This window comes from Carcharodon carcharias, chromosome 10 (assembly GCF_017639515.1).
Source record: "Carcharodon carcharias isolate sCarCar2 chromosome 10, sCarCar2.pri, whole genome shotgun sequence".
In the NCBI taxonomy this organism is placed as follows: Eukaryota; Metazoa; Chordata; class Chondrichthyes; order Lamniformes; family Lamnidae; genus Carcharodon; species Carcharodon carcharias.
In genome coordinates this window covers 114,267,206-114,284,499 of record NC_054476.1, presented here as the reverse complement: position 1 = coordinate 114,284,499, position 17,294 = coordinate 114,267,206, and the positions used below count along the sequence as shown (strand labels likewise).

Here is a 17,294-nt window from a genome sequence, read left to right as displayed (position 1 = left end):
AATCAAAGGATAGAGGGATAGGGCAAGAACGCAAGTCGAGCTTGAAGATCAACTTTAATCTTAGAATGGCAAAGCAGGTCCAGGGGATGTATAGTCTGCTACTGCTATTTCATGCTTTTATGTGTGAGAGCTACAAGGAAATATTGAAGACATACAGCAGAGAAGACAGACTGATGTAAAACAGTGTTACAGGAACAATTTTAAAAAAATGTTAAACAGACTGATCAAAATTGTTCAGTAGCCAGAGAAAGCATTAGGGATGGGTGGAAGACAAAAAATGAGAAAAATTAAGAGCATAAGCAGCTGAGAAATTTTCAAGGAAAGTAGGAGTGTTGTTCGTTAATAATGCCACAGAATCAGAAATGGTACATCTTGGGGAACCCAACAAGACATGCTGTTATTGATTTTTTTTTAAGTTGCAAGTTGCTGGACGCTCCACAGCTGCAGCCTAAAACTGACCAGCTAATTCCAAACTGTAAGCTTTCCTGATCAAACAAGAATTAAGCATGACCCAGACCTCCCTGTCGCTTGCCATTTCAACACTCCACCCTGCTCTCATGCCCACATGTTCGTCCTTGGCCTGCTGCATTGTTCCAGTGAAGCTCAACGCAAACTGGAGGAACAGCACCTCCTCTTCCGACTAGGCACTTTACAGCCTTCCGGACTGAATAATGACAACTTTAGATTATGAACTCTCTCCTCTATCCCCACCCCCTTTCCGATCCCCCCCTTTTTTCCCCCAATAATTTATATAGATTTTTCTTTTCCCACCTATTTCCGTTATTTTTAAATGTATTTCCATCCATTGTTTTATCTCTACCTTTTAGCCTATTTCAATCCCTTCCCCCCACCCCACCCCCAATAGGGCTATCTGTACCTTGCTTGTCCTGCTTTCTACCCTTATTGTCACCGAATAGCACATTCCTTAGATAATATCACCACCTTCAACACCTCTTTGTCCTTTTGTCTATGACATCTTTTGGCTATCTCCACCTATCACTGGCCCTCTATCCAACTCTACCTGTCCCATCCCCCCTTAAACCAGCTTATATTTCACCTCTTTTCTATTTTTACTTAGTTCTGTTGAAGAGTCATACGGACTCGAAATGTTAACTGTGTTCCTCTCCACAGATGCTGTCAGACCTGCTGAGTTTTTCTAGGTATTTTTACTTTTGTTAAGAATTAAGCCTTATTCATCTAAGTGTTTACTTAGCAATTAGCCTTGGTGGTCTTAGGAGACACAGCTGTGCTTTAGCAGAATGTACTGCATTTTATATGTCATAACACTTCTCAATATAAAAAATAGCAGTTCACCGGTTGCGCATGAACTATTCATATTAAAAAAGTCACATATCTGGAGAGCTTCTGATTTCTGCCGCAAATTTCAATCACAAAACAGCAACAAGTCACAGCCAGAGAGGGAACTTATCAACAAGTGGAATCTTTAAAGGTATTAACAGAGAAAAAGCAATTAGTTTCTAATTTACTTCACGATGAGACTACTCCCAACAACTAACCTATGCAGTATGAACACAGCTCAAATTTAGCAGAATAATAGATGGCACAAAATCACAGCAATAAGTTCTGTTCCTTTTAAAACGGGATATCCTCTAACAAATCAAAGGAACAGTGCAAAAGATGAATAAGTCACCAAATTTAGCTTAGCAAGTATTGAGAGAATGCGTCAACTTCTCCCTCAGTAGAATCACTGATTAATTTCTCCAAGATAGATTAATATTCAAGGTTAACAGCACAAGACACTACCAACATTTAGTAATATTTATTTCTAAGTTGCAACTTCCGCCGAAAAGTAGTTTCCTGTGCAATAGTTCAATTCTAATCTTTAACTCAACTTGTACCCACCTTTCTCAATGGATTTTCAAATTGGGAACCACAAGCTCTGCATGTGTGCTCCAATCCAGATGGGGGTGACTGAGAGTTGTAACCTGCATTAGTGTATGCCTGCCTCCTAGGATTATGCTCAGGTTCATCCATGGTCTGGTTGTCCACACAGAACCAGTTGCAGCAGGAGGCCCACATTGCAGTGCCGTCTGTGAAAACAAACAATTAATTTATAACTTGAAGAGATATCAATATCAACAGTTTTAAAATGGTCAATGTCACACATTTTATCACTTTTTACCCATTCACTTATTGGATGTACTTGAGGATCTGGGAGGTGCTGTAAAAGAAGCCTTGGCAAATGGCTGCAGTGCATCTTGGAGATGGTATACACTGATGCCACTGTGTGCCCGTAGTGGATGGAGTGGACATGGAAGATGCTGGATGGGGTATTGATCAAGCAGGGTGCTTTGCGCTGGTGTTGAGCTTCTTGAGTACTGTTGGATCTGAATTCATACAGGTTAAGTGGAGAGTATTCCATTACACTTCTTGACTTGTGCCTTGTAGATGGTGGAAAAACTTTGGAAGGTCGGGTGGGAAGTCAGTTACTCACCATAGACTCTGGCCGAATCTGGCAGCCACCCTATTTGGCTGATCCACAGTTTTGGTCAATGGTGACATCTAGGATGCAGATGGGTCACTTTCTGACACTTGCATGGCACAAGCGTTATTTGTCACTTGTCAGCTAAGTCCGAATGTTGTCCGGGTCTTGCTGCGTGGGGTTACGGACTGCTTAATTTTATGAGAAATTTTCAACGGAACTGAACACCGTGCAATCAACAACAAACATTCCCACTTCTGACTTTATGATGGAGAGAAAAGCCACTGATGAAGCAGCAGAAGATGGTTGAGCTTAGGACACTGCCCTGAGGAACTCTTGCTGCAACAGACTAGGATGGAAATGATGCCCTCCAGCAACTATCGCCCTTTGTGCCAGTTTGACTCTAACCTGTGGAGTTTTTTCTCTGATTCGCACTGATCTCAATTTTACTGGGGATCCTTATGTCCTATTGATTAAAATGCTGCCTTGATGTCAAGGACAGTCACTGTCACCTCACCTCCGGAATTCATCTCTTTTGACCATGATTGGTCAAGGCTGTAATGAGGTCTGGAGTCGAGTGGTGTTAATGGAATCTAAATTTGAGCATTGACGAGCAGGTTAATGCCAAGTCAGTGCACTAACAAAGACCCTTCCATCACTTTGCTTATGATTGACTTATTTTGAGTATTATTACTAGAAGAGCTAGGCTGGATGTGTGGCTATTTCTGAAGCACAAGTCTTCAGTGCTAATGCTAGAATGCTGTTGACATCCATAATCTGTTACATCCAGTGCTTGATTTTCTGTACAGTGAATTAAATTGGCTAAAAACTAGCATTTATGATGGTGGGGACTCAGGAAGAGGTTAAAATAGATAATCAATTCAACATTTTCAATTGAAAATGGTTGCAAACACTTCAGTGTTGCCTTTTGCACTCATATTCCATACTTTGCTATCATTGAGGATGGGGATGGGCATGGAATCACCTCCCCCTCCTGTTTATTGTCTACCACTGTTCAACGAGCAGATGTGGCAGGGCAGCAAACTGATTTGATCCATTGGCTGTGGGATCACTTAGCTGCCTATAACATGTTGCTTCCACTATTTAGCATCCATATATGTACCTTAGTCAGGCTGACACCTCATGTTTAGGTACACCTGGTGCTGTTCCCGACCTACCCTTCCACATTCCTCATTATACCAGGGTAGGCCCCCACCCTTAGGCTTGATGGTAATGGTAGAGTTAGGAATATGCTCAGTCACGAGATTACAGATTGTAATGGAACACAATTCTGTTGATGATCCACAGGGACTCAAGGATTTGAGTTCCTAGATCTTTTCTGAATCTATCCAATATAGCACAGTGGCTGTGCCACATGATGGAAGGCATCTTCAATGGTAAAGACCGGATTTTGTGACCACAATGATTGTGCGGTCATCGCTCCTTTCAATATTGTTATGAACAGGTCCAGGTGAGTGAGTGAGTGAAGATCAGGTCAACTAAGTTTTTCTCTCATGTTGGTTCTCTCACCATCACCACAAGCACAATCTGACAGCTATGTCCTTCAGGACTCAGTCAACTCGGTTAATAGTGGTGCTACTGAGCCATCCTTCTGATAAATATTGAAGTTCCCCACCCAAAGAACATTCTGTCTTTGCAACCCTCAGTGCTTTTTCCAAGTGGTGTTCAACATGGAGGAGAACTGATTCATCAGCTGAGGGGGGGTAACAGGTGGTAATTATCAGGTTTCTTTGCTGATATTTGACCTGATGCCATGAGTGTTCATGGGATACAGAGTCAATGGTGAGGACTCCCACAGCCACTCCTTCCTGACAAGATACCACTGTGCTGCCACCTCTGGTGGGTCTGTCCTGTAGGCTGGAAAGAACAGATAATGGTGATGGAGGATAAATTGATAGGTATGATTCTGTATGACCATGTCAGGTCTTGCTTGACTAGGCTGTAGGACTGCTCTCAATTTTTGCACAAGTTCCCAAATGTTAATGAGGATGACTTTGCAGAATTGACTGTGCGTGGTGTGCTTTTGTTGAATTAGTTTCTGATACCTAGTTTGATGGCTAGGTGTTCTATCCGGTGTTATTCTTCTTGCACGTTTTTGTAATAGTTTGGTACTTATACAAAGCTGATTGCAGAAATTCAAACAAACATTAATCTGAATTAAGTAAAACTTAAAAAATTGTAACCTTCACCCCCAAAAATTGCTAGAAAATGTTTAGGAAATAAACATGCAAAACGTCAAAGGAACACAGGATAATAGTGCTTCTACAAGCACTCAACTAGGCTGTTTTAATTAAGGACACACTGCTATAACCAGAAACAATTCAGGAATTGGATCACTCAAAAGAATGGGCTCTAATTTATTTACCTCTGAAATAACAGTATAAATGCTTGCTCGACAGCCAAACTACCTTCTCAGAAAGGGAAAAACAGCAATGACTAATGTGACCACTAGTTAAGCAGGATTCCTTTGCTCTCCTGACACAAGTCCTTCTGGGACACCACTAGTCACTTCTTTTCAACTTGAGCACATATCAGTTTTCCTTATTTTTTGTCTTCTAACAATTAACCTATCTCATAACCAGGTCAAATACTTACTTTCTATTCCATGAGCTTTAACTTTGAGCCAACAGTCTTGTACATGGAACCTTACTGAATGCTTTCCGGAAGTGCACATAAGCTATACCCATGGATATCCACCTGTTTACAACTATAATTGCTTTCTCAAAGAAATTCAATTAGATTTGTTGGACATAACCTGCCCTTCACAAATCCGTGTCAGCTTTCTCTAAACAGATCATTTTTTTTTTAAAAAACAGTTCAGGTCATTTTGTCTTTAATTATATATTCCAATAACTTCTCTCAACAGATGTTAGACTAATCAGTCTGTAATTTCCTTGTTTCTCTCCATCACCTTTCTTGAATAATGGAGTTACATTTGCAATTTTCCAATCTAAAGGGGCAATTCCAGGATTTAGAGATCTATGAAGATATCGGTAGGAAACTCTGCAATTTCTTCAGCCATTTCCTTTAAAACCCTTGGCTGAGTTGGAGGTGGGCATTAACTGGGGATTCACTTCTGCCCCTAAAAATAGACACAGACTGAAACTGTGGTTATTGGGTTATGAGGTGCGTTTTTATAATATGTAACCTTGCAATCAAATACTTATTATAAGTGTATAAAGCTTGGCACCAGACCCATCCTTCACCATCTGACTTTCTGGCGTATAACATGGTAACAAAGAATGTTACCTAAAGACTGGAAACTAAGAAAAAAAATCAGAAATTTAAAATCCGAGCAGTGCTTTTGGAAAATGACAGAAAGCAAATATAAATTGTTGATTTATGATTATCCTCTAATGTGCTTGGAGTCTAAACCATTTGACCAGTGGAAGAATGAAGTGAATATATGAATGCAGGTCATGTCCCTACTAAAAGAGGAAACAAGATATGGCTTTGGGTTTGTCACTTCCTACAAGTAGTAAAGTCATAAGTAAAATATTTTTTGAGGTGTATGCCCTTCAGTTGGATAGTTGAAAGTTTGGAGTTCTTGGATGAAATTTACAAGAATGATGATCTGTTAAATCCACGTGAGGCATGGTCAGACTTTAACAAATTTCAAAAGCCCATAGATTTTGTTTTTCCCTTTACTTTTTCATGGGATGTGGGTGTCACCAGCATGGCCAGCATTTGTTGCCTATCCTAAATTTCCTCTGAACTGAGTGGCTTGCTAGGCCATTCCACAGAATCACAGAATTGTTAGAGTAGGAGGAGGCCATTTGGCTCATCATGTCTTCACTGAATGCAGTTAAAAGTCAACCACTTTGCTGTGGGGTCTGGAGTCAAAAATGACATTAGTAACCCAGATAGGTTTTTTCAACAATTTATGATAGTCATTCACCATGAAACTAACTTTCAATTCCAGGTTTATTAATTGAATTCAAATTCCACCAGCTGCCATGGCAGGATTTCAACCCATGTCCCCAGAGCATTAGCCTCAGCATTTGGGGTACTAGTCCAGCAACAGCCCCATTGCACCATAGTTTCCCCATTATATCATGGGCTTTAACAGATTTAGGAATCCATACATCAGTACAAGTGTTTAAACTGTTGGATTCTGCTAAGGTGGCTCATATGGACAGACTACTGGTTCTCTGGGAACCTTGTCCTTTAACTTGGGACGCAAAAAAAAGGGTTCTTAAAAGTATTTTGGTTGCTGAAACACTGACTCTTGTGGAGGCAGTGGATATGTGATTCTGCTTATCAATTATCTTAAGTGAGATCCTGTTCAATGGGATGCTGTCCAATGAATGCTCCTTTGTTTTTGAAAATATGATTTTTCAACTTTCAACTGACTGGAAATTTTGCAATTTGAACTGAGGCAGAGTAAGCTGCTTAAAATGCAAGGCCACATTCCAAGGTGAAGGTGAGAAACAAACAAATCATCCTCAGGGGAGTGTGAAGAGGGAGACATTTCCTATAATCCAGGCACCTATTGAATCTCATAACTATCTCAGGAAGGGACATTAAAAATACAAGTACTGGATATTGAAACAATGACTGCCTTGGTCAGACCCACCAAAAACCTTTTGGAAACACACAATGGGTGAAGTACTTCAAGGCAAGGCTGCCCAATCACTTGAGCAAGATTGCAAGTGACACAGGTGGTCTCAATAAAGTCTTCAGCAGAGGAAACAGGTTAAAGGCTGCTCTCTTACCCTCTCTCTATTTTGGAATAAGTGTGTCGTCCGGTTCGAGAAGCCAACTCGATCAGAAACCTACCAGTGAACTGAGATCTCATAATAATTGCAAAATGTCTCCATCTGACTGCATCCAAAAAACCAGCTAATCTAAATCAACCGCAGCATTTAAAATCTAAGCCTCAAGTACAATCAAAGGACACTTAACCATTTATTCTTTTACTTTTTTTTAATTGCACTCTGACTCCCTTTATTTCTGATACCTGCCTGTGCATGTGTGTGTGGGGCTGAATGCTTGACATCACGTTTTTATTATTTTCTCGGGTTTAGCGGTTAATAAAATTTGCTCTTTGACTCACAATGCGATGCTTTGGACCGAATATAGGAGATGTTTGATTTAATTTGTTTCGAAATTTTGTTTGCACATATAATTTTTTTTATTTAAAGAGAAGGGAATCTTTTAACTGTATATTGTGTGCAGGTGTTAGGCATTAACTAGGGATTCACTTGCCCTATATAAAGACAAACAGTGTTTGTTGGGTTAGGAGGTACATACTTGTAATGAATAACTCTGTAAATAAATGCATTTAAAAGTATGTAAAGTTAGGTTCCAGTTCTATCCTTTACCAACTGGCTTTTTGGAGTATAACAGGATGGAAACCACCAGATCTTGGGGATCTGTCCATCTTTATGGCCACTATTTTACTTTAATAGAGGATAGGATAATATATACCAAAATAATGAATCAAGGACTAAAAGTCACTACAAATGCTGATAGGAAGTGATAATTCAAAAAGTCGGTCATCTCCTTATTGTTATTTGCAACACTATCCACACATTTCTTTTAAGGGCCCATCATTGATTACTCTTCCTCTAACATAATTGTAAAAACTGTGTTAATCTTGATAATGCTTGCAAGTGTCTTTTCACATTCCCTTTTGCAGCTGTTACTATGTTTTTTGTTGTTCTTCAGTGCTCTTTATATATAAAGCACTTTCAAGCAAAAACAATTTCTCGTTTGTTAAATTTGAATCCTCCGATCCAACTTTCCTGATTTAACTTTTAGGTAAATGCCTAAGAAGTTACCAACAATGTATGCTTATCATTTAATATTTTGTACAGCTCATGGAGGTATATCCCAACCATCATCAGGCTCAGTTGTGATGTTCTCACATCTGAATATCTTGATGATCATTGCTTTTATAATTTAAAAAGGTAGGCCACTTGGGCGAGTTTCCTGTAAACTGCTGTTGCCCCTGAACTATAACCGAACTGCTTTCAGAACAGGAGGGAAGAAGGCACAAGAAGGGAAAAGGCATTGCACGTTAAAAGCTCTCTGATATTTAAAGCCTGTATTTATTCCCAAAAAACGGGCTGTATTAACCGCCCTTGCATGATCCTATACTTTCTCATTTGATGTTTCCTTTCTTTCCATTTCTGTATATGCCCTCCAATTCTTCCTAATCCTTGAGAGATAGCACTTCTTAGTGTTGAAATTTCAGAAGCGCATGCAAATATTTCCTCTCCGAAAATGTAAACAGCAGCACAGGAAAAGAATTAGAGAAACCTTGAAATCCCATCATATGTGAGCCCCATGAGGCAGTGGAAAAAAATTATTATAGTTTCACATTTTGACACCTAGGAAGCAACAAATTTACACTCAAATTTCACAAAGTGCTAGATAACTGGAACTTTTTCACCTTCCACTCCTCCATACTGGTCTAATTAGCTTATGATTGCAGGTACACTAACTGCACATTCATTCCATGTGGAGTTTTAAGAATCATATTCACAACCTTTTGTTTAAAAACTCACCTTACACACAGACACTTGAATATTAAACGTATCCAACTTAGATGATTTTTTTTGTAAATTAGAATATGGGGAGGAGCAACAGAATGAAAGGAGAAAAGAAGTCACAACAGTTACAATTCAGAAGGCTTTCATAACATTGAAGTCAACTTGAGCCACTGAATAATGCTAGCTTCATTTTTTGAGTGAGATATTGCCTACAGAGCATAAAGCTTTTCATAGTTTCTCATGTACTACCTATTCAATTATGTTTACAATGGATCAGAATCCCTCTGTGTGCCATTTAAATTCAAGTCTGCAGTTAATTAACAATGATCTAGGAGCAAATAAGATACAATCTTAAATCATGACTGGATTATTGCTCTGGGCAATCACAATGGAACAAGAATCCCATACCAATGATGTCTGTGCATCAGCAACCCGAAGGTATGCATTGGGTAAAAATCTGAATGGCACATGGACGAGGCGCTTGCGCTTTATCCGTATGGAATCGATATCAAGAGATTTCAGAAGCGCAATTTTTGTTTCTTGGAGCTGCTGGTGATCGTTTGTCTCGGCGCTCCATAAAAAAAAAATCCCAAACAAAATTTTGCTAGTCAACAAACAAATCAGGGAGACCAAGATGTCAAAGCTGAAACACACCCAAGAGTCATACTTCTTATAACTGAAATCAGGTGAACATTGCAAAACCTGAGACTACAAGAGTATATTGCTTGTTTAGCAAAGTGTGGCATCTCAAATATATTATCAAAATTCACTTTACACTGCAATTCTAAATCTACAACAATTCATCATTTATTACTCTCATGTTAGTACACAAAAAAAAGCTTTAACTGTAGAAACTTGAACTTAACATAACTGTAAATTATGTTTCCCATACAATTTCCACAAAAGCCAAATAAAATTCATTTTCCATTTTAAATAAAAGAGTGTTGATGCATCAGGCTGATGAATTTTAGATTGCCCTAATACACAAACTGAACAATAGCACAGGTAGATGGCAAGTACTCCAAAACTACATTTTCACCCTCAGTGCAATCTTAGTTTAAGTGCTCCTAGAGAGGTCTTAAAAATTTCATGATTAGAATATTTTTGCTTCAGTAGGTAAACCAAACTCTTTGGAAAATTTATAATTGAAACCAGTTCACAAATAACTGGATAAGTCTTATGCTATTTAAATAGATTCAACTTGCAGCATTAGCACTTAAATTACAGAAACTTCTGCATCTCAAGGTTAGCAAAACCCTGGGATGAGAATCAGAATGACTAAACACAATCTCCATCTCAGTGCTAATAAAGTTTAATTGAATATTCGTAAGACAATGAATGATAGATAAGCCATATCATAGCAGCTTTTTAATCATGCACGGAAGCTTTATACAAGAGGTCACTTTACACAATTAACCAGGACAAAGAGAAAATACTCAAAATGACTACATGGAGGGAAAAAAACAATGAAGAGCTTGCTATCCCAGAAAAGGTGAGGTAAATAGCCGATGCATTTAAGGGGAAGCTAGATTCGTACGTGAAGGAGAAAGAAACTGAAGGGTGTTCAGATAGAATTAGATAAAGTAAGGTGGAAGAAGTGGAGTATGACACAGATCAGTTAGATTTAATTGCCTGTTTGTGTTGTGAATTCTATTGCTGGACTTCGCAGTTGCAATGATGAAGAAACTGTCAGCGTTCATTACATGTGAAGCTGACAGAAACGTCTGCTGTTCACATATCCCCAGTTAAATCCAAATACTGCTTTGGTGATTCCCCGCTCGAGGTTGCACCATCGAAAGTCCTTGCAGATGGCAACCAATTACTCACTGAATTGACATAAACATCCACTTTTCCACTAATGTTCCCACTGGAAGAACCTTTGAAAAAAGTATGCCTCGTTAAATAAGAGGTAACTGGGGTTTTATTTTACAGTGTACTAAGTGATAGTTTCTGCCTAATCAGTTCCCGAGGCCATGGCACTCCAGGTCAGAGGGGAGAGAGTATAAAGTCAAGTCTGAATACCTTTCTATATCTCAGAGCCTGAGATAGATGAGAATGATGGCAGGCTGGGCGCAGGCTTCCTATGTGCCTTGTTGGGTTCCATGATGTTAAGCCAGGAACATCTTAAAGAAAAGGGGGAGTTCAGGTTGCAGCAAGGTTATATACATTCACAAAGTGAATCCTGAACATTTAAAAAATTTATATTTCATTCCAAGGCTTATATTTCCATAAGCCACGTTTGGTTGTAGAATCTGGTGATGGTAGACTTTCCTTTGCAAACTGTTGCCATGAGTTCATCATCCAGTCCAAAACTGGCAAACATTAACTTTAAAATTAACAATGTTTCAGAATTAAGCTACCCAACCAGACCTTTGGAAAAGTCAATGTCAGAACACATCTGACCTCAAAGCTGATAGGTGCCTTCTAAAGAATGAATTCAGACAAAGAATTACTCAATAGCCAAGTCTTCAACTGTAAAACATATGGATGAATTTTATGTTACACCCTTCATTCAGAATAGCTGGAAGGAAGAATGTTTTGATAAAATGTTGATTTCCCCCTCTAAATCTCATGTTGAAGCATAAATATTTCACTCACACATCTCTGCAGATTAGTAAAAATAGCCTCAAGTAGCACCTTAAACTGAATCATTCATCTGTTTTCTGAATGTATGTAATCCTATCTGCAACACTTTTACCCACACAAGAATAAGCAATTCCTGTATTAATTGTATTTCAGAAAAAATATAGTTGTAGGGCATTATGGTCTGCCAGAGTCTTATTTTGATTGGGCCAAGTAAGCAATCAACGAATAGGCATTTGGAGGAGGAAGGCAATTCTGCCCATCTTAATTCATCCATTCAGAACAACCTTGCATTGCCCTCCCTGTAGCAGAGTTGTTTCTTAAATTATTCCAGAGCTTCTCTCTCCACCAATCTATGTAGAAATCCACTCCAAGAGTTAACTACTGTTCAAAGAACTACTTAATACCAATCCTAAAGTTACAGTCTACTAGTTTGAATGTGTGTTATCAGATGAACACTGTTTAAAGTAGTATTCCAAATTATCCTTTTTGATATTATCTTATGTCATTTAAAAGACCACCCCCTCATACATTCTTACCAGGTTGAACATCCAAAGTCCCTATTGTCTTTCCTCATAACTCAGACCCTGACACCAGGAATCAGTCACGTGGCTCTTTCTATATGGCCTCTAGTGCTTGAACGACTGCCTTATTTGCTCAGTGACCAACTTGTCTGACCAGAGCACTGTAGTTTGTTTACCTCGGATTTGTATTTCACTATTTTGACTACTGACTTCCTTAATTGCTGGTTTGCATTGGATGATCATGTCGAGTGTTCAATCTAGGAGTCCTAGGTCTCTTTCAACTTCACTCGCAGCTATTTGATCAGCATTCATCAAGTATTGTTTTCCATCTTTTCCCCCACACCTGCAGCACTCTGCATTTGTCTGAAGATTTTGTTTTGCTATTTTTCATTCCTCAGCTGTCTTCTACTAGTTTGGGATTATCTGAAAATTTAACCATTTGCACTGGGTTTCAAAATCCCAAATCATTGATATACTCAATTCATATAAAATGTTCTGTCGAAGGGTCATGAGGACTCGAAACGTCAACTCTTTTCTTCTCCGCCGATGCTGCCAGACCTGCTGAGTTTTTCCAGGTAATTCTGTTTTTGTTTCATATAAAACGTGATGGACTTAAGCTGGGCATTTTCAGCAACAATTTGAAAGACATTGTTTATTAAATTGATATTTATGTATAGAAAATCTCAGGATAGAATCTTAACAGAAGAGGAAAGAACTAGAATCCAGGTAGTTGCAGAAGCTGATCATCTGCGCATGCAGAATTGGGTTTACATATAAATTACAGCCTATATTCCCTTTCTCATTTCAGATGCTGTTGATCAGTTACAACACTCCTCCTGCTACCATGGCTGAGATCAGCTAACTCAGTACATACCAGGCATTGATTCTAGGTCCTTCCTCATCTGTAATGTTCAATTAAATCACATTCAAACATAATTAAGACAATTAAAATTCCATAGCAGCAACTGCATAACTAAAACAATATTGGATGAATGCTGATCAAATAGCTGTGAGTGAAGTTGAAAGAGAACTAAGACTCCTAGATTCGACACTCAACATGATCATCCAGTGCATGTGCATGACCAATGAGCAGGCCATTTTTTGGGCAAGTAGCAGAAAAATTGGAAAAGGGATGAAATACATGATCAATGTTGATCAAATAGCTGTGAGTGAAGCTGAAAGAGACCTAGGATTCCTAGACACAATGCTCAACATGACCATCCAATGCAAACCATCAATTGAGGAAGTCAATAGCCAAAATAGGCTCAGATGGGCCTTCTCCATTTTAGTTGGTCACAAGCCAGGGACTCCCATGAGTTATCAGGGACATCTGATCTCTTCAAGGATACTTTGGGGCCATCCCTAAAGAATTTCTGCTGGTCTCCTGAGAGTCTCCTGCCAAGACTGAGTTCCAAGTAGAACAGTTGCTTTGGGGATCTGGTGTCAGACATACAAACTACATTAAAGCAAAAAACTGTGGATGCTGGAAATCCAAAACAAAAATAAAAATACCTGGAAAAACTCAGCAGGTTTGACAGCATCTGCGGAGAGGAACAGAGTTAACATTTCGAGTCCGTATGACTCTTCAACAGAACAGAGTTAACTGTGTTTCTCTCTGCAGGTGCTGTCAGATATACAAACTACATACCCCACCTAGCGGAGTTGGTTTTGAGTGGTTAGTGCCTCGATTCTGTGCAAATTAGCTTGGGAGAGGATGCTTCCATTGGACTGCCTTTCTTGCCACTGGATCTGGAGGGTCTTTAGAAGGCACTGCTGCTGGCCCTTCTCCAGTGCTTTTGGGTGCCTGTAGTCCAAGTCTTCAAAGCATATAGGAGAGCAGGGATCAATGCTGCCTGGTAAACCATGACCTCAATCTCAGGTTTGATATCCTAGTTCACAAATACACTTTTCCTCAGGCGACCGAAGGCTGAGCTGGCACATTGGAGGCGATGAAGAAGAGAAGTAGTTTCATTATGGGTTATATGGTTCTGTACATTTAATGAGCAAAATTATTAGAAGTTAGTTCATATAAATTTGTTTAATTTCCAGGAAGTCACTGAAAATATGAGTATTGATGATATCAGTAGAATCTGGCTAGAAGTCCCTAAAACCAAAAGTCATGGTACACTTCAAATAAAAGTACCATCTTCTATGGTTAACAGGTCAATTTCCTGAATTCAAAATCTTCCTTGAATAATAACTTGCTCAAATGTAAGAAGCACAGCTGATTTCAGAGTTTTTCTAGAGTCAATATAATTTCTGGCTGCACTCCTAAACTTGTACTTCACTGATTAAAAGGACATATTAATTCCATTTCCATATCCTGCACAACAAAAAGATATTTGCCTTAGAGTCAAATTGTGATATGTCAAGATGCACCCAATTTGTAATATATATAAAACATACTGAACAGCTTGTGTTAATGAGTATTTTTTTCAATCCTGGAAAGATTTTAGTGGTTAAGTTTAAAATTTACCTGATATGAGTGTCGGAGTAAAGAACATTACGATCGTTTTCTCATTTGAGAGAATATATATGTGAGATAGTATTGTGCAGAATGAAGCAATACTCTTTGTGACAATTCAATTACAGTATATTCTAGTTTTCATCAAAGGTGAACACCAATATGAGGTATTTAAAAATGAACTTCAATGCAATTAAGATAATTCATTAGAAAGCTGTTGAAACAATCTGATAAGAAAACAATGAGAAAAAGAATGGCATAAAGGACTGGCAGGATACAAGGCTAGCAAGAACCATGGTAACACTGGTTGGTGTCCTAGCACATAACAACCGTTATCAAGATCAGGTACAAATGAAAGTGAGTTCCCAAATGTTCCTGTGTTCCTGTTTATTTCTCTTTTGAAGCATTTTCATTCAGATGATTACATTGGGATATGATTAAAACTTAGTTAATTTCATATATTTTTCCATGATGTCCTGGAATGAATGTTACATGCACAAGCTGACAATTGAAATGAGAAATTTTAGAGGTGGTGATGCTGATCTTTATAAAATCTGAGATAAAGAAATCGGTTTGAATGATGAAGTATAATGATTCCCAACTCATTAATCATTGGAGTAACTCATGCACGATGTCCTTTTTTAAACTTGTTCATTTAACAGGATATCATATGAAGGAAAGTTTGATTATACAATTGATGTTATAGTTCCAAAGGGCATTCTATCAGCATAAGACCATAAGACATAGGAGCAGAAGTAGGCCACTTGGCCCATCGAATCTGCTCCGCGTTCAATGAGATCTTGGCTGATCTGATAATCCTCAATTCCACTTTCTAGCCTTTTCCCTATAACTCTTGATTCCCTTACTGATTAAAAATCCGTCTATCTCAGCCTGGAATATGCATAACGACCCAGCCTCTACAGCCCTCTGCAATAAAGAATTCCACAGATTCACGACCCTCAGAAGAAATTCCTCCTCATCTGTCTTAAATGGATGACCCCTCACTCTAAGATTATGCCCTATGGTCCTGGACTCTCAGAAATGTCAATTCAAATGTCATGTGCATGTAACATTCATGCCAGGACATCATGGAAAAATATATGAAATTAACTGAATTAACTCAGAAAGGGAAATAACCTCTCAGTATCTATCCTGTCAAGCCCCAGAATCTAATATGTTTCAAAAACAATCAATGATAGTTGTCATGGTCACCATTACTGAGACTAGTCTTATATTCTAGATTTATTAATTGAATTTAAATTCCACCAGCTGCTGTGGTGGGACTCAAACAAAGGTGCAATGGGGAAAGGCCAATGTCTAAGGCCTTTCAGCCAAAGTACACCGAGGAACTGGAAACTGTGTAGAACTCCTCGAGCTGTAAGTTCAACATGTAATGAACATTGTAAATATTAACTTTAATTGAGTAACATACAGTAATGGAAGAGACTGATATGGTTTGCACCTTATGTATTGTCAATTTTGAATACTCACACAATGTACTTCTATAAATTTTATGAATAAAGTATATTTTTGAAAAAAAGACAGCAATATATGCAATAAGAAAGTCAGGAGAAATGCCTTTACTCAGAGTGGTGAGAGCGTGCAACTTGCTACCTGAAGTTATGAGGCAAACAGTGTAGACGTCTTTATGGGGAAATTTAATAAACACAAGAGGGAGAAAGGAATTGAAAGTGATGCTGAAAGGGTTAGAGAATGTAGGGAGGAGGAGGCTCGTGTGGAGCACAGATAGCATAGACCAGTTGGTCCAAATTGTCTGTTTCTAAGCAATAATTTCAATGTAATACATAAAAAGCCACACAGAATAGAATCAGAAAGCTGCTCTTGATGGAGAATTTATTGTGGAGATTCTTGGATCTGAGGTACTTCTCAAAAGGAAGTCTGTAGCATTTTATATCATTAATCCGCAGGGCAGTCACTGACTCAAAAACTGTACCCCAGAGGACAGTGAGTCACACAGAGTGGGCGCGTGGTCAGAAAATGGCCAGTGTGCAACCTCCTGACCTGTGACTCCCTCCATGCCCTTTCAATGGGACTCAGTTCTCTTAGATCACGATGGGGCAAAGGTTTTGAATGCTCACGATGGCAACAGTGGACCAAGATGTCATTTGTTTGCTATTTTTAGTGAAATTATGAGCACATTCCACATTTCTGGTTTTGACAGAAGTTACAGTTAGAGGAAACCTTCCCACTGATTTTACAGTGTTGATGACATCTAAGAAATCCTCCTCCAATATGATTCAACACTACTCCACTTCACAAACACTAATCACACAGTAATGCAGCGCAGCGCTAAGACAGTGCTGCACTGTCAGGGCTGCCATTCTTCCAATGAGACCCCGGTCTCATCTGCCCTCTCTGGTGGTGTCAATGACCCGACAGCCACTATTTTGAAGAAGAGCATGGGGGGAGTTCTCCCTCATATCCATTTATCCCTCATCCAAAAATCAATGAAAACAGAAGCATCTGGTCATTTATCGGTTTCTTGGTTGTGGGATCTTGTTGTATGTAAACTGGCTGCCACGGAACAGGGAACCTGCACCACAACAGCGTTAGAGGACTAAGAAAAATTGATTATTTGTATACTTGGTAGACACCAAGTGATGAATGTTAGATAATACAGGGTGTGTTACAATGCAGTTTTTATAAACTTGTCACTGAAAAAATCTTTTTGCCGTTTCCTGTAATTATGAAATCGAACAATTAACTAAAGCTAAAACAGAATTACTTGGAAAAACTCAGCA

General features: G+C 38.8%; 1 protein-coding gene and 1 pseudogene across 2 annotated transcripts in view; one reads left to right on the top strand and one right to left on the bottom strand.

Moving 5' to 3' along the window:
• LOC121283486 (E3 ubiquitin-protein ligase rififylin-like) overlaps window positions 1–17,294 on the bottom strand; it is a 90,990-nt gene that overhangs the window by 48,565 nt on the left and 25,131 nt on the right. For both annotated transcript variants that reach the window (XM_041198119.1, XM_041198120.1), the window contains exon 3: window positions 1,864–2,051. In XM_041198119.1, the coding sequence (XP_041054053.1) occupies window positions 1,864–2,040 (177 nt within the window). In that variant the 5' untranslated portion in view covers window positions 2,041–2,051. The remainder of the gene's footprint in view (window positions 1–1,863; window positions 2,052–17,294) is intronic.
• LOC121283710 lies at window positions 9,412–9,537 on the top strand (annotated as a pseudogene).